Source organism: Trachypithecus francoisi, unplaced genomic scaffold (genome assembly GCF_009764315.1).
Source record: "Trachypithecus francoisi isolate TF-2019V2 unplaced genomic scaffold, Tfra_2.0 Lachesis_group7, whole genome shotgun sequence".
NCBI classification, from domain to species: domain Eukaryota; kingdom Metazoa; phylum Chordata; class Mammalia; order Primates; family Cercopithecidae; genus Trachypithecus; species Trachypithecus francoisi.
The window spans coordinates 42,031,731-42,055,374 of record NW_022681472.1 but is presented as its reverse complement, the minus strand read 5'-3'; the positions used below and the strand labels follow the sequence as shown (position 1 = coordinate 42,055,374).

General features: G+C 36.8%; 1 protein-coding gene across 3 annotated transcripts in view; it reads right to left on the bottom strand.

Moving 5' to 3' along the window:
* The window catches only part of WWP1 (WW domain containing E3 ubiquitin protein ligase 1), a 122,623-nt gene that overhangs the window by 5,210 nt on the left and 93,769 nt on the right, over positions 1 to 23,644 (bottom strand). For all 3 annotated transcript variants that reach the window (XM_033202759.1, XM_033202760.1, XM_033202758.1), the window contains 7 exons: positions 21,275 to 21,434; positions 15,468 to 15,601; positions 15,236 to 15,376; positions 11,102 to 11,222; positions 5,883 to 5,987; positions 3,091 to 3,187; positions 2,565 to 2,637 (listed from right to left, as the gene is read on the bottom strand). In XM_033202759.1, the coding sequence (XP_033058650.1) occupies positions 2,565 to 2,637; positions 3,091 to 3,187; positions 5,883 to 5,987; positions 11,102 to 11,222; positions 15,236 to 15,376; positions 15,468 to 15,601; positions 21,275 to 21,434 (831 nt within the window). The remainder of the gene's footprint in view (positions 1 to 2,564; positions 2,638 to 3,090; positions 3,188 to 5,882; positions 5,988 to 11,101; positions 11,223 to 15,235; positions 15,377 to 15,467; positions 15,602 to 21,274; positions 21,435 to 23,644) is intronic.

Sequence of the window (23,644 nt, the reverse complement as noted above, 5' to 3'; positions counted from 1 at the left end):
TGGGAAAAACCCAAGTATTTCCAAAAAAATATAGTGGAAAGAGTGATTTTGTTTTATAGTTTTGGAAATCTTTTAAATATCTGGTGTAACAGAAAACATCTGGATTCTGATATCTACTTGTACATTTAATCTACTGCCCCACACAGAAAAATAGTTAGAAATGGAGATATACTCTACTCATCTTGTCAGATAATTATGGATATTATTCTTTGATATTAAATTTGACAAGGGAATGCACAATATGGTTCGAAATCAGGTCAAAGAACACTTTGTACTTTGTTATACAAAATCTACTGTTCTCTCTTGCACTTTGTTTTTGATTTGATTTTATTTTTTTTTGAGATAGGGTCTTACTCTGTCACCCAGACTGGAGTGCAGTGGTGTGATCATGGATCACTGCAGCCTTGACTTCCCTGGCTCCAGTGATCCTCCCATCTTAGCCTCCAGAGTAGCTGGGACTACTGGTGTGTGCCAACACACCCGGCTAATTTTTGTATTTTTTGTAGAGATGGGGTTTCACCATGTTGCCCAGGCTGGTCTCAAACTCCTGAGCTCAAGCGATCCTCCCACCTCAGCCTTCCAAAGTGTTGGGATTACAGGTGTGAGCCACTGTGCCCAGCCTCTCTTGCACTTTGAATAGATCTTTTACTCATGCGTCATTTTGTAACATTTGTTGTAGCATTCACGGATCATTTGAAAATAATGACTCATCAAATTATAAGGATTTTCTAAATGTTGACTCATTTAATTATATAATAGGAAAAAAAAAATCACATTTGTTAAAATACCACTAATCAGCCGGGCATGGTGGCTCACTCCTGTAATCCCAGCACTTTGGGAGGCCAAGGCGGGCAGATCACGAGGTGAGGAGTTCGAGACCAGCCTGACCAACATGGTGAAACCACGTCTCTACTAAAAATACAAAAATAAGCCAGGTATAGTGGTGCGCACCTGTAATCCCAGCTACCCAGGAGGCTGAGGCAGGAGAATCGCTTGAACCTGGGAGGCAGAGGTTGCAGTGAGCTGAGATCGCGCCACTGCACTCCAGCCTGGGTGACAGAGCAAGACTCCGTCTCAAAAAACCAAAAAACAATCTCACTAATCTCACTGAAGAAAGTCTTCAGAAGCTCTCAAGCTCATGGTGGTAATTATCACCACCAACAAATGCCTATTGTTTTCCTTAAAATGACAAGCTAACAACATTACTTCTCAAGAAAATGTCTGTCAAATACCTAAGTCTGCATAAACTGCTGGCGGGTCATTTTTTCAAGTAAAAATAGTGTTCCATAAAAGAAAGCAAGCTAGTTCAGTTTTCAACTCAAACAACTGCCCAAGAGCTTTCCTTCAAGAAAATCATTCCCTGGTGTGCACAAGTGCTATTTCAGACTTCCTATTTTGTCACGCAAATGTTAAAAAAACATATACTCAAGCATCAAGATTGAATAAAGTTAGTAATTTTTACTGCTTCATAAAGAACTTCAATGAACCTGCCTTTTTGCTTTTTTTTTTTTTTCCTTGCTTTAAACCTCAAGTATATGGTGCTGAAGAATACAGAGGTAGTAGCAGTTTGGTGCCACTGCCTTGATTTGTGCTAAGGCACAAGCAGGTTCACAAACCATTGCTTTTGCACCACAAGTAGAAATTTCAAAATGATAAAAAGGCAAATAATGGCTTGGTATGAAAATAGTTTTGACCTCCTGAAAGAATCACCCATCTCCAGGCTGTCACCTTTGGCCTGGGTAACTATAACAATTTCCTAACTACTCTCCCTGCATTCACCCTTGCATCCAACTCCTTCCCTATACTGTTTTCTGGCCGATTTTTCTGGGATTTATTACTTGCTATTTAAAACTCTGCAAAGCTGTCTAATTTTTCTTTGATATCTCAGTTCTTTATATTAGCCTATAAGGCTGTACATAATTTAATCCCTGCCTACATCCCCCAATTTTTTCATCTCCCTTTCTTCTGATTTACCAAGTTCCAATCATACCTATCATCTTCATTTCCTTGAAAAACAATTTCTTCAGGGTCTTTGCTTACTTTGGCATTTCTGTGCAAAGAATGCTCTTTCTCTGCTTATCCCCACAGCAAAAGGCTCTTTATCAAACTCAACTTAAGCAAATTACCCCTTCCAAGAAATCTCCCTGACCACTCAACCCAGAGTAGGTTCCCATTAGTTGTTCTCTATTAGAGTATTCTCATTTTTCCCTTTGAAGGACTTACCAGGATTTGCAAATAGTTATTTGTTTATCTGTTTGTCATTTGCACCCCAACATGGGGCACAAACTTCATAAAAGACAGGGAATACTTAAATCTTACTTTATACATAGTGGGTACACTAATATTTGTTGAATCAATGGATGCATTTCTTAAGTATTTCTATTAATGAGAACACGCTAAAGTGTTCAGTTATAGAATGCTGTATTCATCAATGTGTTCTCAAAATTGAAATTCTGACTACTTTAATGAATAAGCAGTTATACTGGATCTTACATATTTTTAAAGGAACAAAACAAAAGATTCTCTGTGGCTTTCACCTTCGTATTTAGGATTCTTGAACTTACCATGTATGGCTTCTTGGTAACCAAGTGTCTTTGCCAACTTTTTCAATGCAAAACTTTTGAGGCCCATTACTTCCTACACCAGGAAAATAAGACAAAGTTTATCTGGTCCTTTAAACTTTTTTCTTCTGACAACTACTTAAATAATAGAACATGCTGCATAATCATATGAATGATACAAAATAAGAAGAAATTCACAATGTAAGCTGCTTCTGCCTGAAGAAACTTCTTACTGTTGCAGAGATCCAGCAATAAGAATTAAATCAGTGGGAAGAAAACTATTTATACAGAATGTGGCTCCCTTCACAGTCACCCTAGGGAGCAAAACAATGGCCACCTCAGCTATATGAGGAGACATTCATTTTTGTCTTACAAGTGCTTTGATATTAGCCATTCATTTTTCTTTCTTCTAAATGAAGTCCTATCTACAGCACAGAAGAGTAATCTTTAGTTTAAGTGTACTGTATGTCCAAAGGCCATTATTTTCACAAAATTATCTACAGAGAAATTATAATGAAACTACATTTACCCATGAGCTCAGCAAATCCTCCTAGAGGTAAACGGCAGGTTCCAGTGACGAACTGCAGTAGTCGCATTCTTACTTCATTGTCTGTCTCTTTCACAAACTGTAATGAAATCCAATGTACTTTAATATGAAATAAATGCTAAACTATCTTCAATCATGAAACTAGTACACACTTGAAGAAATTAAATATCACTGAATTGGTTCAAAAGTCGTGTGAAAAAGTGGTTGTAGGGTTTGTCATTTAATAAGGGTGGGCACCATGCTAAGCACACCATGAACCTCACTTCAGGTCATCCTCATGAGAACACGGAGGCTGGCCACCATCATTACTATGCCCATCTTACGGCGAGCAAAGACAAGAGAATCTTGGCAAGGTTAAGTCATTTATGTAAGGTCAAACAAAAGGTGCAACCAAGATAGATGTTGTTGTTGGGCTGTAGTATAACAGCTATTAAGGGTTCCTGCCAAATAGTGTGCCACTGGTTTTCATGGATTTAGTTCTCACAACAATTCTATGAGATAGGTAGAATCATCAGCATCCCCACTGTACATATAAGGAAATGGAGGCCTAGAGAGTTTAAATGATTTGTCCTTCTCAAACTGCTAAAGTGGCAGAACTAACATTTGAACTCAAGTTTAGATGAGCCCTAAACCACTGTTATTCCTCCCTGAGTCAATTACCCATCTAAGCTACAGAAAACAAATGAACACCTCTCTGCTGCCACTCTTAATAGTCTGTGGTATTTTCTCCCATGAAACACCATTTTCCTAACACTCTGTGTTCTTCCTGACTAGTACCTGAAAAACCAAAGTACACATTCCTCTAAAATTATCTATTTCACTGACTAGTTTTTTTTTTTTTTTTTTGAGACGGAGTCTCGCTCTGTCGCCCGGGCTGGAGTGCAGTGGCCGGTTCTCAGCTCACTGCAAGCTCCGCCTCCCGGGTTTATGCCATTCTCCTGCCTCAGCCTCCGAGTACCTGGGACTACAGGCGCCCGCCACCTCACCCGGCTAGTTTTTTGTATTTTTTAGTAGAGACGGGGTTTCACGGTGTTAGCCAGGATGGTCTCGATTTCCTGACCTCGTGATCCACCCATCTCGGCCTCCCAAAGTGCTGGGATTACAGGCTTGAGCCACCGCGCCCGGCAAAGACATAAATGGGTAATGTGGTGAAATACTAATTTGATTGGTTTGAGTATAACAGAAAGCAAGGAACATAGGGAGCAGATTAAGAGTAGAAATGTATCTTAAAAATAGGGAATAAACGTTAGCTAAGGATAAGATAAAACAGCTGTGCTAATCATGTCCCAAAATATTTCAGTGAAGAATTGTGCTGAGGCACATATTTCAACAAAACACAAGAAACAAAACTTATTACCAGGTCTGGCATAAACCTCACCACTTCCCCTAAAAGAAACCCACTTCAGAAAACACAAGTATTCATTTGGATTTATATGACCCTAAGCTTAAGCTCATTGGCTATGTAGGTACAAATGTGTAAATAGAAAGCCAGGGAACACCAAATGTAATGAAGCTAGTAAAAAGCCCGAAAGGGAAGGTTACAGACAATAGTATGCATATTGCATGCAATGCAATTCAGGTATTTTAGGCGTGAAAATGGATTTATTCCTTCCTATTTATGTATTTATTTTATAATAGGTAATAGTAAAGAATGCAAAAGATTTTTACTTAATGAAAAGCAGCTTTCCTACGTTCACCTCCAACTGCTCAGCACCCCTCTAGAACTGTTTCCAGTTTTTTCTCTGCCTTTTCAAAGATGATAATTTCCATACTAACATACACTTTTACTATACAGATAAGTCTTTAAACAAAAAGCATGATATTATACACATTGTTTAGCATCTTCCTTCTCCCCTTAATACTGTACTGAAACATTATTCTCCAATATTTTTGTTAATTTGCATTTTTAAAAATGGAAAGAAAAGTCAGGTGTAGTGGCTCATACCTGTAATCCCAGCACTTCGGGAGGCCAAGGCAGGTGGATCACTTGAGGTCAGCAGTTCAAGACCAACCTGGCCAACATGGTGAAACCCTGTCTCTACTAAAAATACAAAAACTAGCCGGGTGTGGTGGCACACATCCCAGCTACTTGGAGTGGGGGCGCTGAGGCAGGAGAATCACTTGAACCTGGGAGGCAGAGGTTGCAATGAGCCGAGATCCTGCCACTGCACTCCAGCCTAGGCAATAGAGTGAGACTGTCTCAAAAAAAAAAAAAAAAAAAAAAAAAAAGACTGACTCCAAGGTACAGACATATAGAATGGATGTATGATAGTTTATTTACTCAGTACTCTCCTGATGGACATTTACGTTGTTTCAAGTCTCTGTTAGTAAACCAATGATATTGCATTACTTTGGTATGTGCCACTTTACACATGTTGAAGTATATTTTAAGATAAATTTCTAGAAGTGTCTACATCTCTTTAAAATATCAAGCAGTAAACTCATGACATACATTCTTATGAAAAGATGCAACTTTTGGAAAGAGACATTATGCCCTCGATCATTCTAATTCTCTAGTATATATTACCTCAGAGGAATTAAAATATCTGCACTGACTCTCATTACAAACATACTTCCTCATTTACTTCTAGAATTAAGTGGAATTTAGACTACTTTGATACCACTAGAAAAAAATTGCTATGCCTACAACTATTAACATTAAACTATTACTTAAATAAGCTATTTTTAAAACCACCATTTCATTAGAAAATATGTTCAATAATTTGTTTCAAATATGTTGAGTACTTTGTTTCAAAAAAGATAAAAGCAAATACCTGCCAAAACCAAATGATTTGCTTGCTGTTTCTCGTATAATGTCGATAAACAGTATTTCTCTGCCAATCTGCCAAGTCAACCTCCTGCATGCCACACAACATAACCTGAGAAATGAGCACAGAATCAGGCTACAATAAAGATTTAGTGAAGCGAGTAATTATATGACTGAAATTTCCTAATGCAGTTATGCACATGGTAAATTATGTGAAAAGCTATGTGCGCAGCATATAATGATCACAATAAGCAAATCTTTTGAACAAAATTGTGGCAATTTAGCATGAAGGATTCTCTGGTACTTTACCCATGTTTACTGAACTCAAATCAAAAACCACATTTACAGTATTTTCAAGAAAAACAGCTATACTGAAAAGCATGTCTCCTTTACCATATGTATATATATGGTGTATTTACACACACACACATCTATATATACAGATTTATATCTAGATACGTGTGGGTGTATATATATCTATATATACACATAGATATATATCTAGATACATAGATAGATCGATCGATCTCCCCCAAACTGGGTATCCAAATTCATTAGTTCCAAACCTATTTCTGGTTCTCATTTTAAAAAATCTATGCTATCTTATATACTTAAAAATAAAAAATTACTAACCTCCTATTAATAATTTATCCAGCTTCTCTAGGAATATTCTACATATGTGAAATTTTCAAACAACCTCAACTTGTATATGAAATGAACATTATTTTAGGCATAGTAAAATATGTAATACTTATCTCTTAGTTTTTTTCATAAGTCAACTTTGAGCTATAATTTACATAGAATAAAATGCACGAACTTAGGTATATAGTTAGAAGATTTTCAACAGATGTATATACCTGTGTAACCACCATTACAATCAAGATATAGAATATTTCCATCATATCCCTTTTTGTAATCAAAACCATATCCTCATCTCTAGTTTTAGGTGATCAATGATTTCACCACAGATTATATTTGTCCTTTTAAGAATGTCATGTATATGCATACATCCATATTTGTGTCATATATAGTGCATACACATATACACACACATCCTCTTTTGTTTTTCCCACTCAACATGTTTTTGAGATTCATCCATGCTGTAGTTCATTTTTTCTATCACTGAGTAGTATTCCATTATATGAATATACAACAATTTGCTTATCCATTCACTTGTTAATTCATTTAGGTTACTTTCAATTTTTAGCATTGACGAATAACGTGATTAACATTTATGTACAAGTCTTTGTTTAGATATATATTTCATTTCATTTTAATAAACACCTAACAGTAGAACTGGTAGGCCATAAGGTAGATGTACATTTAACATTATAAGAAACTACCAACACTATCTCAAAGTGGTGTTTTGATTTGCATCTCCCCAATTACTAATAAGCATTTTTCCATGTATTTACTTGGCATCTGTGTATCTCCCATTGTGAAGTGAGCCTTTGTCTATTTAAAAATGTTTTCTTGTCTTTTTATTGAGTTCCATGAGTATTTTTGTTAATATATTCCAGATACGAGATCTTTGTCTCAACAGTTTCTCCCAGTGTGTAGGTTACTTTTTCACTTAATGGTATCCTTTCAAGAGCAGTTTTTAGTTTTGAAGAAGTCCAATTTATCCATATTTTTCTTTCATGGTTATTACTTTTTGTGTTCTAAAAAACTTCTGCCTGCATCAAGATTTCTCTTATGTTTTCTTTTTCACTTTCACATTCAGACTTATAGTTCTCTTTAATTGTAAGCATGAAGAATTTTATGGGCAGAGGTAAGGTCAAAGTTAATTTTAAATATGGACTGAAGTAGGTTCATAGTTAATTTTCTTCCATATGGATATTCAGTTGATTCAGCATCATTTGTTGAAAAGATATTCCCTTTCCACATTGAAATATCTTAGCACTTTTGTTGAAAATCAATTGACAATATAGGGTCTACTCCCGGACTTTCTAGTGTTCCACCAATTTGTCTATTCTTTCACAAATACCACACTATCTTATTTACCATGGTGTTAGAAATAAGTCTTAAAATCAAGCGATGTAAATCCTCCAAGTCTGTCGTTTCTCAAAATTGGCTCTGCTCTTCTAGGGCCTCTGTATTTCCTTCTAATTTTGAAATCAGCCTGTCACTTTCTATAAAAAAATTCTGCTGAGATGTTGAATCTCCAAATCAATTTGGAGAGAATTGACACTTTAACAATATAACATGGTATATCTCTTCATTTATTTAGGTCTTCCTTAATTTTTCTGAGCAGTTTTGAGTTTTTGGTATAGAGGTCTTGTGTGCTTTTGGTTAAATTTGCTCATTTTTTGATGCTTTCACACATGAAACTAAAATCTAAATTTTAAGTGTCTGTTGCTAATACATAAAAATACAATTGATTTTTAAAGTATTAAAATTGTACCCATGCCTTATTAAATTCACCTTATTTCTAGTAGATTTTTGGTGGGTTACCTAGGATTTTCTAATCGAAGCTGAAAATCATGTTTTCATCTGTGAATATAGGCAGTTTTACTTATTTCCCATCTTTATGCTTCTTATTTCTGCTTTTGCCACTGGCTAGGGTATTTGGTAAAATATTGAATAGAAGTGGTAAGAGTAGACATCTTTGTCTTTTTCCAAAACTCAATGGGAAACTTTCAAAATATTACCATTTAGAATAATGCTAAGGTTTTTTGTTGTTGATGATGATTCCCTTTATCAAACTAAGAAAGTTGCCTTCTATTCCTAGTGTGGTAGGAGTTTTCATAGAGAATGACTACTATATCTTCTTAAGCATTAAACAGATATTAACCTGTAAAAGGGGGTATGATTATGCATAGCCATTATTGTGAATAACAGTATGAATAACCATTACTGTGATAAGAGAGGCAATGAATGGCAGTAGGAGGAAGAACAACAGACTAGGAGTAAAACTTAAGACAAAGCAAAACAAGACAAAATCTGTATTTTCTCACACCGCTCTGCACTCTTAATTGATTAGCACTCTTAATTGTACTTTTAATTGATTAGGTCAAGGCAAATAATCATAAAGGGCTTCAGTCACCTTATATGAAAAAGAAAAGTATCCTATGGCCTTCCCACACACAGGGCAGTATGTGAGAACATTATAAACCCTGCCAAGGGTACATAAACTATATGTTCCTATTCTTATGCTTCTTGATCTCCTGTTTTAGTTTCATCTCCCCTTCAATATAAGGCTCCCACTATAACATCCCTCTTTGAGTGCACCTCTAAAATAGGCATTCTTAATTGGAGGTATGGAGTATTTAGGTGTATGAATTTAGAGGATACAAGATGTCTGTCTTCAGATTAAAAATGAAGTCTGTAGTTTTTAAAAAGATTAATAAATACTACTCTACAAATGTCTTCCATGCTAATCTTCTAATATGTTTCTGTTAATTTGTGTAAGCAAACTGTTAAGAAAGATGTTAACCAGGATTAGTGACGGTCTATGTCAACCAGGCTCAGAGTCCTGGTTTTCATATATATCGGCTTTCCATATCCACAGCTTTTGTATCAGCAGATTCAACCAATGGTGGATTGAAAATATTTGAGAAAAAGAATAATACAACAATTTAAAAAAATAAAAAAATTAAAAATATGGTATAACAACTACTTACCATAATATTTGCATTGCATTAGGTATTTATAAGTAATCTAGAGCTGATTTAAAGTATAAGGGAGAAGTGTGTAGGTTATATGCAAATACTATACTATTATATACTGTAACCGTAAGGACTTGAGTACCCACGGATTGTGGTGTCCACAGGCGCCCTACAGAACCAATCCCCCACAGATACCGAGGGATGACTGTACTTCCTAGGTTAGTTAGAGTTGCTAGAAAGCTAATTCCTACATAGGAATATTACTGTATGAAATTTAAAGTGCTGTTTTTCATATGTACATTTGATTACATGAAGGAACCAACTTTCTTAATAAAAGGCCCAATATGGCTACAGTTAAAATAGCACACCCAAAGCAGGCAGAGAGGAAATGCCAAGAACTATTCAAATGCCTGGCCTATGTCCTAACTTATATGGGAAAATAAGACTTAGAAAATTCTTGATAATTAATCATTAGGGAAATGCAAATCAAAACCACAATGAGATATCTCCTCCCACCCATTAGGGTGGATACTATTAAAAAAACAAGCAAAAAAAAAAAAAAAAAAAGAAAGAAAGAAACAGAAAATAAGTGTTGGGAAAGATGTGGAAAAACAGGAATCTTTCTACATGTTTAACAGGAATGTAAAATGATGCAACTAATATAGAAAACAGTATGGTACTTCCTCAAAAAATGAAACAGAGGTTTACCATATGATCCAACACTACTACTCCTGGGTACATATCCAAAAGAAACAGGATCTCAAAGAGATATGTGTACACCTGTCTTCACAGCAGCACTATTCACAACAGCCAAAAGATGGAAGCCACAGAAAGGTCCCTTGAGGGACGAACGGATAATACCATGTGGTAGTGTACATACCTATAATGGAGCATTATTCAGTCTAAAAAAGGAAGAAAATTCTGACACATGCTACAGGACAAATGAACCTTGAGAATATTACGCTGAGTGAAATAACCCACTCACAGAAAGTAAAATACTGTATGATTTCACTCATAGGAGGTATCAACAGTAGTCAAACTCACAGAAACAAAGTAGAAGGGTAGTTGCCAGGGGCTGGGGAAAGGGGGACTTGTCTAATGGATATAGAGTTTCGGTTTTGTAAGATGAAAAAATTCTGGAGATTGGATGCACAATGTGAATATATTTAACATTACTGAACACTTAAAAATAGTTAAGATGGTATATTTTAAGATATATTTTATCGCACACCTGATATACTTCTACCAAGTCTAAATGTAGTTAAGACCACTAACAACTCATGACTTAAAACTCTGATCTTTGAAAGCAACTCACTACTAAACTGAAATTTCAGAATTATTAATAATGTTCCAATAACTCTAACAACTAATGTTCCAAGACCCCTAACAACTGACACTGATTGATGATTTTGTGCTCATGGCATTATAGGGTTCAGAGAATATAATTAAGACTCTTACCCAATGCTAGAATAAATACCACCTTGACATCAGGACAAATGAGAGGATTCAAGATTGTGCTACAGGATTTTAAAATGTGTGAACAATGTTCTGTAAAAGCACAAAATTAGTCCCTCCCCCCACTAACATTCCCTACAATAGCAAAATAAAAGGGCCTAACCTCTAATTCTTTTTCATCGAAGTACTGTAGCCACTGAAGAGGAACAACTTCATTAAAACCATCAAGGAAAGCTTTGGTCTGTTCTTGTACTCCTCGAGAAAAACGCCATTCTGTCATTAAACTGAAAATAAAGATGGTATTTAAAAATAGGTAATTTATATGTGAAGTAAAATATTTAAAAACACCAAGAACTTCTATAGTTCTTTCTCTTTTTCTAAATATGCTACATATATATACATATAAATGTGATGTGTGTGTGTATGTATGTATGCACATAATTTTAGAGTTAACACATTCGAGGAAATCAGTTCTAGTACACTGGCAACTATTGAAAAGGATGCTTTTAAGATAAATAGGAAAGAAAAAAGAGAAAAAAGAAAACAAATAGGAGGTTCCTCACTATTTAGTAAGATAGCCAAATCCTAGCACTAATTATTTCCAGTTTATATCTAGACAAATATATCCAAACATCATGTGCTCACCGGGAAAGGAATAGCTAATCATTTAACAGGCTGTCCTTACACCAAGCATTGCCATGACAGACCTGAGGACTCTGACTCAAAGCCTTCCACACCAGGGAGGCAAGGGATTGTCTCAGTAGTATGTAATGACCATATGTCCACAGGCCATGGACTGGTGAGGGCTTACAGTCTGAGAGGGCTTAAGGCTGGAGAACAGGTTCTTTACTTGCTGGTTTATTGGAAAACATGAAGATTTCCTAACTAGAATAGAAGAACTCAAGATGAAAACAAAACATTCTGAAGAGACACATATAAAGCAGCTATAAGAGCACGGAAGTATGACAGAAAGGAAATAAGGAAGAAAATGTGTCAGCGACACAAAATCTGTAAAAGGAGATTCCAAAAGGAGATGGATCTGGAAAGAACTACCTAGAGAACAGCATACACCACCTCATACAGAGAAGTCACAGATTCTAGCAGATGAAAAGAAAGCCAAGCTGTTCCCACTCCTCCCATTTCCAACTCTTCTTTTTGTTTTCTAGAGGAAGCTGGCCTTATGCTTTTCTAAGACTGCCTCTAAAACTTTTCTTCAATTCCTAAACCCTCTTTGTCCCGTATCCTCAACTCCAACTCCAACTTTTCTTCCCATTTGTCCACAAAGGTGTTCAGACTATTCTTTTCCAAAAACCCTTCCTTTAACCCAGTGTCTCTTTTACATTACTCTGTCCTCTCTTTACCACCACACTCATTATAAGAGTACACCACACTTAGTGTTTTCACTTGCTCACCTTCTATTCAATCAAATTTTAAACCAAGGTAATTTTAAACCTGGCTATCATTGTAGGCTTCACTATAGCCACTAATTCTCACCATCAACTTATCCCCTTAATACGTCAAGTCTGCTCTTGCTGTTTTCCCTGTCCCAAAATCTCCCTCTATCAGGCAAGCTTTCATGTATCTTTTTTCTTTTTTTTTTTTTTCTTTTAACATAAAGTCTCACTCTGTTGCCTGGTTCACTGCAGCCTTGACCTCCCTGGGCTCAGATGATCTTCCTACCTCAGCCTCCCTAGTGCCTGGGACTACAAGCGCATGCCACCATGCCCAGCTAATTATTTTAAAAATTTTATTTATTTATTTATTTTTGTAGAGATGAGGTTTCGCCATGTTTCTCAGGCTGGTCTTGAACTCCTGGGCTCAAGTGATCCACCCACCTCAGCCTCCCAAAGTGCTGGGATTATAGGCAGGAGCCACCAGCCTCTCATGCATCTCTTAAGACGTTACTTAATACATAATGTCCTATGAAGAACTTTCCTGACTCCTCCCAGCAGAAACAATACCTCTCTTCCTACTTTGGATTCCAGTAGTACTTCATATATATTTCCACCATTCATTTACTTATAGCTTCACTGATGGCCTATTTTGTGCACTAAAAATAAGGTATCACAACTAAACAAGAGTGTTATCATATAATTCTCAAAAGCAGGATTAAAAAATAAGACTAAAGTCTGTTATTATTTGAAACTGAAACAAAATCCTCCAAAAATTGCTGCATTCATGATTAGCTATGAATAGTATTACAGTGATAAAATGTTTTGAAACAGTGCTTAACTTTACAGAAAGTGAATATAAATCTTACATGGTAAGATTTTATTTAGACTGCTTTTGATATTTGAAACCACTGATAGCATTTTTTTAACCACTCAGGTTGTGGTACTAAGTTTTGTTGGACTTTGTGGACGGCTCGGGCTTAACAAATAAAAAAAAAGTCCAGTGTCTTATGCATGATCTTTGTGAATATATTTTCCTCAAAATCTAGTGTTACTGTTTTTTTCCAACTAGTGTAATAAATGCACACTGCAGAACAAAGCAAAACAAAAATACCTAACAGAGTACAAAAGTACAAAAGAAGAAAATCAGTTATTGCTAATTTCTCTCATTCAGAGATGACTGGTTTAGCAGAAAACGAAGAGGCCAAGAATGTCAAGCTAAGAAGGGTACATTGAAGTTGGTAAGCAGAGACACTAAGGATGTAAATTTGAAAGGCCATAGCAATTTACAAGAAGGGAAAAAAGAATGGCTGTGACATTTTACAAAAGCCACATAGCAATATCTATTAAATACTTTTTGACCAAGTAACTTCACTTTTTAAAAATCTAGCCCACAAAACAAGTAGCAGGATGTATGGATTCATGCTTAAGGAAGTTTTCTGCTATCTTGTTTGCAGTGGCCCAAGCTGGACACAACCTAAATGATCTCTATTGACAGGAATAGCTGAAAAATATAGGAAAAAAAACACCAGTTTACCTAGCTATTAAAAAATGAATTAGATTTAACTGTACTGTCCTTAAGACAAAAAAGTAAGATACAGAGTAATGTGTATAATCCAATCCCATTTTCAAAACAAATATAAAAAACAAAAAATCTGAAAGAGATAGAGATGACAGCTAGCATCTAAGAGGGTGAAAATGGTAGTACTCTTCATAGAAGACATCAGTAGGAGAAAATATCTAGGAAAAATGAAAAGTTTGATTTTAGACCCATGACATTTTAAGATGGGTCATCTGTAGTTCACGTGTTGGCAAATTATGGCCTGTGGGCCTAATCATCTGGTTTTTTTGTCCAGCATTTGAGCTAAGAATAGTTTTTACATTTTAAAAAAATGACTGAAAATATTAAAAGTATTTTGGGATATGAAAATCATACAAAATCAAATTTCAGTGTCTACAAGTGTTTTACTGGAACACAGCCACACATCTGTTTATACACTGTCTATGGCCACCTTTACACTATACCACAGAGGTGAGTAGTTGCAATAAGAAATGTGGCCTGTAAGCCTAACAAATTTACTGCCTGGTTCTTTCCTGAAAATGTTTGGATTTACCTGGCTGGCAAATGGAAATTATTTCTAAAGTTCAGATATAACTTTACCAGAAAATTGAAGCTATGTTAGCAGAATATTTAGAGAAGCAGGTTGAAATAAAATCTTGGAAAAATGCCTACATTTAGGAAATAGGAGATTTAGAGAACTGCCATTAAAAAAGAGCAAGTGACCAGGAGTGGTGACTCATGCCTGTAATCCCAGCATTTTGGGAGGCTGAGGAAGGAGGATGACTTGAGGCCAAGAGTTTGAGACCAGCCTGGGCAACACAGTGAGACCTTGTCTTTACAAAAAAAAAACAAAAACAAAAAAAAACATTGTTTTAAATTAGCTGGGAATGGTAGTATAAGCCTGCAGTACCAGCTACTCAGGAGACTAAGGCAGGAGAATAGCTTGAGCCCAGTGGTCAACCACGCCACTACTACAGCCTGAGCGACAGAGTGAAACCCTCTCTAAAAACAAAATTTTAAAACAAGAGAATGTAAGGAACATCAGTATGACATAGGATCATGGAATTCAAGAAAACACTAAGTTTCAAGAAAGAGGCTGTGGTGACCACTATTTAAAAGCCTAAGTTAAAAAAGGGAAAATGACACGGAAAGGGAAATGGTAGAATGGTTACAGCAAATGGTAGTGGGAAAATGAAGCAACATATATTCTCTTTTTTCAAGAACACTGGTACTGGTGAGAAGAACTTCCCAAAGGCATGAAAAGGGGATGAAATTAAGGGTACAGAGACAGGATTTAGTTCTGAAGTGTTCTAGAAATCAAGCTTAATAAGGTATATCGCCTTACCCAATATATTCATCTTTGTTCTCCTCAGTCACCAGAATATTGGAACCTCCCAATTTCAGGTCATGTGAAGTAACTTTTCCCAAAATCTCCATGTCAACAGAAAAGTACATTTCTAAGCCACATTCTTCAATGTTGTTATCTCTGGGTGAAATAAATATATATACACTAATTAACAAAATGAAACAAAATGGGTTTCAAAAAAATGACTTATTGCAAAACAAAATCTTCAAACCTTATCCAGATAAGGGAGTTATAAAATTCAGTATCAATAGATTCCAAATCCTTAATAGTAAGTTTTTTACTTAACATACGCTTGTAGAATGGTAAAGAGAAACCAGTATCAATAAACTTTCCATGAAATAGTGCCTGCAAAGAAAAATGAAAAATTTTATTTAAAATTTGCAAAATAACAATTTCTTAGAGAACAATGATAACAGAAAAATCATGAGACTTTACAGGTAAACAAAGCATTCAGTAAGTGAATGGCATAAATCATGAAAACTAAAATATTATATAAAATGCTAGGTATGAAAAACAAAGTTAAAACAAAATCTATTTTATACACATAGCTATATAACATATATCAAAAACTGTATAGGATGATACAAGACTTCTATTACCATACGCTGCCTCAATCATCCTAAATGTTTTATAAATTGAATTAACCTAATTGGATAAGGAAATAGAAAAGGGCCCTGTGCACCTGAAAAGGCAGCTCTCCCGTTCCTTTCTTACTCTCACTGTTGCATGTGAGGCTTTTAGGACTAACCTCATTGTGCCTTTGCTCCTATTCACAACAGCCAACCCAGGAAGCCCCAGACTCCCAGCAATGTGAGGGAACTAAAAAAATCCACTGAAGCTATTAATACTACCTTAGCCCCCTCATGAAGTTATGTCTTCCCTTACTCAGTTTAAATTCCACAGTCAATCATTAAAATAACTACCTTCAAGGTGGGGCGCGGTGGCTCACGCCTGTAATCCCAGCACTTTGGGAGGCTGAGGCAGGTGGATCATGAGGTCAGGAGATCAAGACCATCCTGGCTAACACAGTGAAACCCTGTCCTTACTAAAAATACAAAAAATCAGCTGGGCATGGTGGCATGCACCTGTAATCCCAGCTACTCAGGGGAATGAGGCAGGAGAATTGCTTGAACCTGGGAGGTGGAGGTTGCAGTGGGCCAAGATCACACTCCAGCCTAGGTGACACTCCAGCCTAGGTGACAGAGCAAGACTCTGTCTCAAATAATAAAATAAAATAACTCCCTTCAAACCCTACCTTCGCCAGTGTATTTCTAGCAAAATCCCAAGCGTAGCTAAATTCAACTCTCAGGTTACTCAATGTCTGTACCTAAGCAATGGAACATGCTAGAAATGTATAAACAACCAAGCTGACTGCTCCACGACCAACAGTCATATTTCATCACTGGTTTGTTTCCTGGTAATCACATTTCCCTACTGCATTCACTCTCCCACTTTCCTAGATGACTATTTCATTCCTACTCTTCTTTCCTCAAATATTTACTTCTCCTTGCTCCTTATTCTGAGTTGATGAGCTTACTTCCTATTTCACAGAGGAAACAGAAGCAACCACAAGAGAACTTTTGTGTGTTCTACCATATCTGCTCACTACTAGCATCTGAATGCATATCTTATTAGAGATAATCTTTCTATCAACTGGTATGTGTGTTAAATAAATCTCTTCCTCTCTCCAACTCAAGTCCATTGCTCTCATATTCCTTATATTCTGACTTTATCAAATTCTTTATTCTCTAACTTGGTAGTATCGTTTAGATGTTTCTCTCCTCCAAATCTCATGTTGAAATGTGATCCCTCAGCTGGCTTCTTCATGCAGAAGAATGAAACCAGAGTGCTACCTCTCATCCTACACAAAAATTAACTCAAGATGGACTAAATACTTAAATGTAAGACCTAAAACTATTAAAATCCTAGAAGAAAACCTAGGAAATGTCCTCTTGATATTAGCCTTGAGAAAAAAACTTCTGACTAAGTCCTCAGAAGAATTGCAACAAAAACAAAAATTGATAAATAGGACCTAATTAAACTAAAGAGCTTCTGCACAGCAAGAGAGGGAGTAAACTAACCTACAGAATGGGAGAAAATACTTATAAACTATGGATCCAACAAAGGTCTAATATCCAGAATTCATAAAGAACGTAAGCAAAACAACAAGAAAAAAGAACCCCATTAAAAAGTGGGCAAGCATAAACAGACACTTCTCAAAAGAAGATATATAAGCAGCTGCTGGGTGTGGTGGCTCACACCTGTAATCCCAGCACTTTGGGAGGCTGAGGTGGGTGGATCACCTGAGGTTAGGAGTTTGAGACTGGCCCAGTCAACATGGTGAAACCCCATCTCTATTAAAAATACAAAAATTGGCCGGGCGCGGTGGCTCAAGCCTGTAATCCCAGCACTTTGGGAGGCCGAGGCGGGCGGATCACAAGGTCAGGAGATCGAGACCATCCTGGCTAACACGGTGAAACCCCGTCTCTACTAAAAAGTACAAAAAACTAGCCGGGCGAGGTGGCGGGCGCCTGTAGTCCCAGCTACTACTCGGGAGGCTGAGGCAGGAGAATGGCGTGAACCCGGGAGGCGGAGCTTGCAGTGAGCTGAGATCCGGCCACTGCACTCCAGCCTGGGCGACAGAGCGAGACTCCGTCTCAAAAAAAAAAAAAAAACAAAAATTAGCTGAGCGTGCTGGTGCATGCCTGTGGTCCTGGCTACTCAGGAGGTTGAGGCAGGAGAATTGCCTGAACCCAGAAGGCAGAGGTGGCAGTAAGCTGAGATCATGCCACTGCATTCCAGCCTGGGTGACAGAGCAAGGCTCTGTCTCAAAAAAATAAAATAAAAGACATATAAGCAGCCAATAAATATATGAAGAAATGCTCAACATCACTCATCATCAGAGAAATGCAAATCAAAACCACGATGAGACACCATCTCATACCAGTCAGAATAGCTTTTGTTAAAACATTAAAAAAAAATACATGTTGGCAAGGCTGCAGAAAAAGAAGAGACATATACTTTGTTCAGAATGTAAATTAGTTCAGCCACTTTGAAAAGCAGGTTGGAAATCTCTCAATGAACTAAGAGTTGAACCACCATTAAGAATCAGCAATACAGTTACCTGGTATAGATATCCAGAGGAAAATAAATTGTCCTACCAAAGGATGCATGCACTGTACATTTGCCACAGTGCTACTCACAATAGCAAAGACATAGAATAAATCCAGGTGCCCATCAGTGGTGGACTGAATAAAGAAGATGTGGTACATAAGCACCATGGAATACTATTCAGCCATACAAAGAATGAAATCATATCCTTTGCAATAACACAAGATGCAGATGGAAGCCATTTTCCCAAGCCAACTACTGAATATTACATGTTCTTACATACAGGTGGGAGCTCAGCATTAGGCACACATGGACATAAAGATGGGAAAAACAGACACCTGGGGATTACTATGAGAGGGAGAAACGGAGGATGGCAAGGGCTGAAAAACTATTGGGTACTATGCTCATTACCTGAGCATGATGGGTTCAATCACATCCCAAACCTCAGCATCACACAATATACCTTTTTAACAAACCTGCACATGTACCCCCCAATTCTAAAATTAAACCAGAAAAACAAAGAAATTTGACGTGCAATGAAGAGATTAATGCCCTGGTGAGTTCTCACTCTATTAGTTCCCTACAGAGCTGGCTGTTAACACGAGTGTGGCACTTCCTCCCCACCCTTGCTTCCTCTCTCATGATGTGACTTTCATACATGCTGCCTCTCCTTCTGCCATGAGTGGAAGCAGCCTGAGGCCCTCACCAGAAGCAGATGTTGGCAACATGCTTCTTGTACAGCCTGCACAGTCAAATGAACGCCTTTTCTTTATAAATTATCCACCCTCTGGTATTCTTTTATAGCAACACAAAACAGATTACGATATTTAGTCATCACTATCAGCAATACACATGTTTTATTCTCCTCCCATTTCGACTCCATAAGCATTTCTAGTTAGTGACCAATTCTCTACGATTCCTTGTTTATATTTGCTGTATCCACTCTCCCTCCATTCTCTCTTGATTTTACTCCCACCAGTCTTTCCACCCTACCACTCATGAATAACTTTCACCTTTGCAGATACAATGGTCAAATTGCAGACTTCATCTTGCTCAGCCTATCAGTAACATATGACAGGGTTGATCATGTCTTCCTTCTTGAAACACACTTCCTTCTTCCCTTGTCCTCTGGGGACCACTCCTATTTGATTCTACTACCTCAGAACTTTTGCTGGTTACTTATCTCCCTGACTTATAATTGTCCTTGAACAACTTCTTCATCCACACTCACTCTGTAAACAATCATATTGCCTTTTAATACTCTCTGTGTGCCAAGAATTCCCAAATGCCTATCTCCAAACTAAATATCCTTTCATTGCCAGACTTACACCTCCAACTATCTCTTTTACATCTCCATTTGGATGTCTACTTCAAACTTCACAAGCCAAACCTAAATATTCTTGATTTCTCCCACCCCCAAAATTTGCAACCAGACAAGCTGGCCATAAGTATTGTTGCCATACTTGACTCTTTCTCACATTCTGCATCTAATCTGTCAGAAAATTGTTCGTTCTAACTTTGCAATATACCCAGAATCCAAACCACTTCTCACTTCCTCCACTGCTAGAAGACACAAGTCCAAGCCACTATTATCTTTCACTTGGATTGTTACAAATGATTTTCCTGTTTCTATCCATGTTTTCCTATGCCCCCAATTATAGTCTGTCTTCTACATGGTGGTAAAGCAAGCTTAATAAAATTTAAGTCAGATCATGTTAGTTAGATCATGTCACTCATTGCCCTACTCAACTCTTACGTGAATTTCCTAAAGGTCCCACACAGCATCTCTCAGTCTCATCTCCTACTACATTCTCTCTCATATCCTCTGCTGCAACTATAAGGGTCTCTTTCTCAATCAAGAATGCACTCCCGCATTAGAGCCTTTGTCTTGCTGTTCCCTAAGCTTAGAATAGTCTTCAAGATATCTGCATGATTCAGTCCCTAGCTTTCTTCAATTTCTGTTCAAGTGTCGTCCATCAGTGAGGCTTCCTCTAACCATATAAAAAAAGTAACACACTCTTTCCTTCAGAATCTATCTATTGAGTATTTGTTTCTATCTAATGGAATTTAGGTTCCTGAGAGCAGGGACTGTATATGCTTTTCATCTCTGGAGCCTAGAACAGTGCTTAGTATTACAGTAGGCTGTCAATAAATTTTTGCTGAATGAATTAATAGGTAATAAAGTGCAAATAAAGAGGTAAATAAATACAAACACTTCCCAAAAGACAACAGTTCCATAAAGGCTTCTGCAAAGCTCTAAAAATTCCAAAAACAATCAAATACAATTATTAGATAGCTAAGATTTTCCTTGTATTGAAAAGCAGGCTGGGAGTGGTGGCTCACATTTGTAATCTGAGCACTTTGGGAGGCTGAGACAGGTGCATCACTCGAGCCCAGAAGTTTGAGACCAGCCTGGGCAACATAATGAAACCCCATCTCCACTAAAAATACAAAAAAATTAGCTGGCATGGTGGCGTAAGCCTGTAGTATCAGCTACTTGGGAGGCAGAGGTAGGAGGATCGTTTGAATCTGCAAGGGGGAGGTTGCGCTGAGATCATGCCACTGCACTCCAGCCTGGGAACAGAGTATGATCCTGTCTCAAAAGAATTTAAATTTTTTCTATTAAAAATAAACAAATAAAAGTAGTCATACTATAAATGAGTTTTACTTTTAGAAATGAAAGGACTTTTAAAGACTAAGTGGCTGTATAAACATAATCTTCATATTCATAATCTTGATTTTATACAGGTACTCAAAAAATATATTTTTATACTCTCCAGGGAAACTTTCTTGGTAATAAAATTTGTGAATAGCAAATATAATGCTTATCTTTTTTTTAAAAAAAGACTTCTCTAATACATTTGTAACAAATTTAAATAAATAAAAACAATAAAGTCAAGAACTCACCATGGCAATAAAACGACCAATGAAACAGAAGTATGAAAGATGGTCTGGATTAATGGTTGATGCTGGATTTATCTGCAGACAATAGTTGTTCTTGCCCGCATACTCAAATAAGCAATACATTGGGTTCAAAACTTCATGTGAAAGCAAGAAAAACCATTCTCTATAAGAAAATAAGTCAAGGTTATTTTTTAGCATTAATATGTGAATTTAAAGACAGATCTTAAATATACTCATATATACATCATACCTCTGCTCAATAGTCTTTAAGAACTCCACTGCCCAATTCCTCGGCCTTCCATCCAAGTTCTTCTATGATCTGGGTCTCCATTTTAAGTTACCTGCTAGTTTCGACATGGCCAAACTACAAATTCACTGATCTTATGCTTATTTGTATGCCACACTTTTGCTTGGATATGTCTCCTCAACTTCAACTCAGCTTAAATCCCACTTCAACAATTTTTTGAAGCAATTTCCAGTGTATTTGTATTAATATCAGTCACTGAATACTCTGTGGTAACAATCTCACAATATTAATTCATTTTTATGAACATGACTTGCCCCATCCATGAGACTATAAGTTTCTCAAAGGCAAAAACCATGTATTTTTTGTATTCTTAACTCTTACAAGCACTCCAGGACATATATACAATAGGTTTTAATGTACATTCACAGGTGATACTGAGATACACAGCACTGCTGCTATAGAACAGTTTTAACTTTATTATCACTGCACTAAAAATGAAACTAAAATTTAAAAAGTTAAATCTTTAAATATGATAAGCAATCTCTAACCTTTTACCACCTATTTTAAAGTCCAATATACAAAATCTTCAACTAGATAAAGGTATTACAAGATAAACCCAATCTCTAAAAGATTCTTTTCAATAGCAATTTCTTCTAAAGAAGGGTTCCAAACTCAAATGCTTACAGTGATCTGTGAGTACAAGGGGCTTCCTTCTCTCACATTCTCTGCTTAGCCACAATCCTCCATTCCTTACATCCCTGCTAAATTATCAGTGTTAAGGAAGAAGAATTTCTAGGCATATTATCGTAGTCCTCAGACAACTGGGCAGCGGTGGACACTGCAGTGAAACAGAGCATATGCTAACCTACAGGGGAAACAGTGACTCTGATTCAGCCCACTGACGCCACGTGAGAAGGCAGGATTGTGGGTCGAGTGTTTTAAAGAGAAGTCAGAAATCTTCATTCTTAAGCATAATCTAATGATTTTCAAATGTCATCAAGTAATTTAAAAACTGTAAAATCACAATGAGGGCCACCTCTATGTAGGCTAGATCTGGTCTGGCAGCCTGTTAATAAATGCTTTTCTAAAACTTTTAAAACACAATCGCTGATACTGCCTGAAGGGTAGAGAAGGGAGTCCCTAAACAAAATCAACTAGAAATGGTAAACACCAATTCTTAAAACTAAGTCCAGTTGTAACATAGCAGTAGTTGAACCAAGTGACGTCCCCCTATGATGAGGCTGAAGTAAGACATGCCCCAGGTAAGAGGACGGAGCAGGTCTAGTGAGAGTGTGTTTAGACACATATATAAAAACTAGAAATAAACCCTCCAGATGCTTCAGATAATTTTTAGTAAACAACAGCCCAGAGGAAACTGAATCAATTCAAAAGAAGAATGGCTAAAACATAGCATCTAAACTTTCCCCTGATGCTAGCAGAAAAGGAAGAAAAATTCCTAACTAGCAAGAGGCAGAAGAATTAACTTTCAACATATTCTTCTCAATATTCTCAAATAAACTGAAGAGACACAAGAGGTTGAAAAAATTATGAGACAACAGATGAACTAGCAGAGCCTAAAGAAGAAAATGAAGAAAACAGTAAAACCACTAATGAAGAAAAACCACATTAGAAGCAGCAAAACGTAGGGCAGTACTGCAAACAGTGACATGAGGATAGGCTTGAGAAAAATCAAAGTAAAATGGAAAAGCACAAAGATAAAAATGATCAGAGAAAAGATGACAGACATGTAAGACTGACAAAGGAGATTCCACATACCCATGACTGATGTTCCTGAAGAAAAATGGAACAAACGGAACAGAAAAAATATTCAAAGACATAATAGAAGAAAACTTCCCTGACATTAAGGAAGATCTTAACACATTCCTAAAAAAAGATACAAAACAATCAACAGTGAAATTATTGAACTTCAAGAAAAAGGACTGTGTGGGCACCCAGAGGAAAAATACGGTTCCTATAAGGGGCTGGCCTCACACTTCACAGTACTAACATTCAGTGCTAGAAAACAGTAAAGCAATGTCTTGAGTATTAGAAAAACAAGTGTGAGAGAAATTTATATCTAGTGAAATTGTTGTTTATATGTAAAAGCAACAGAGAACATTATGCAA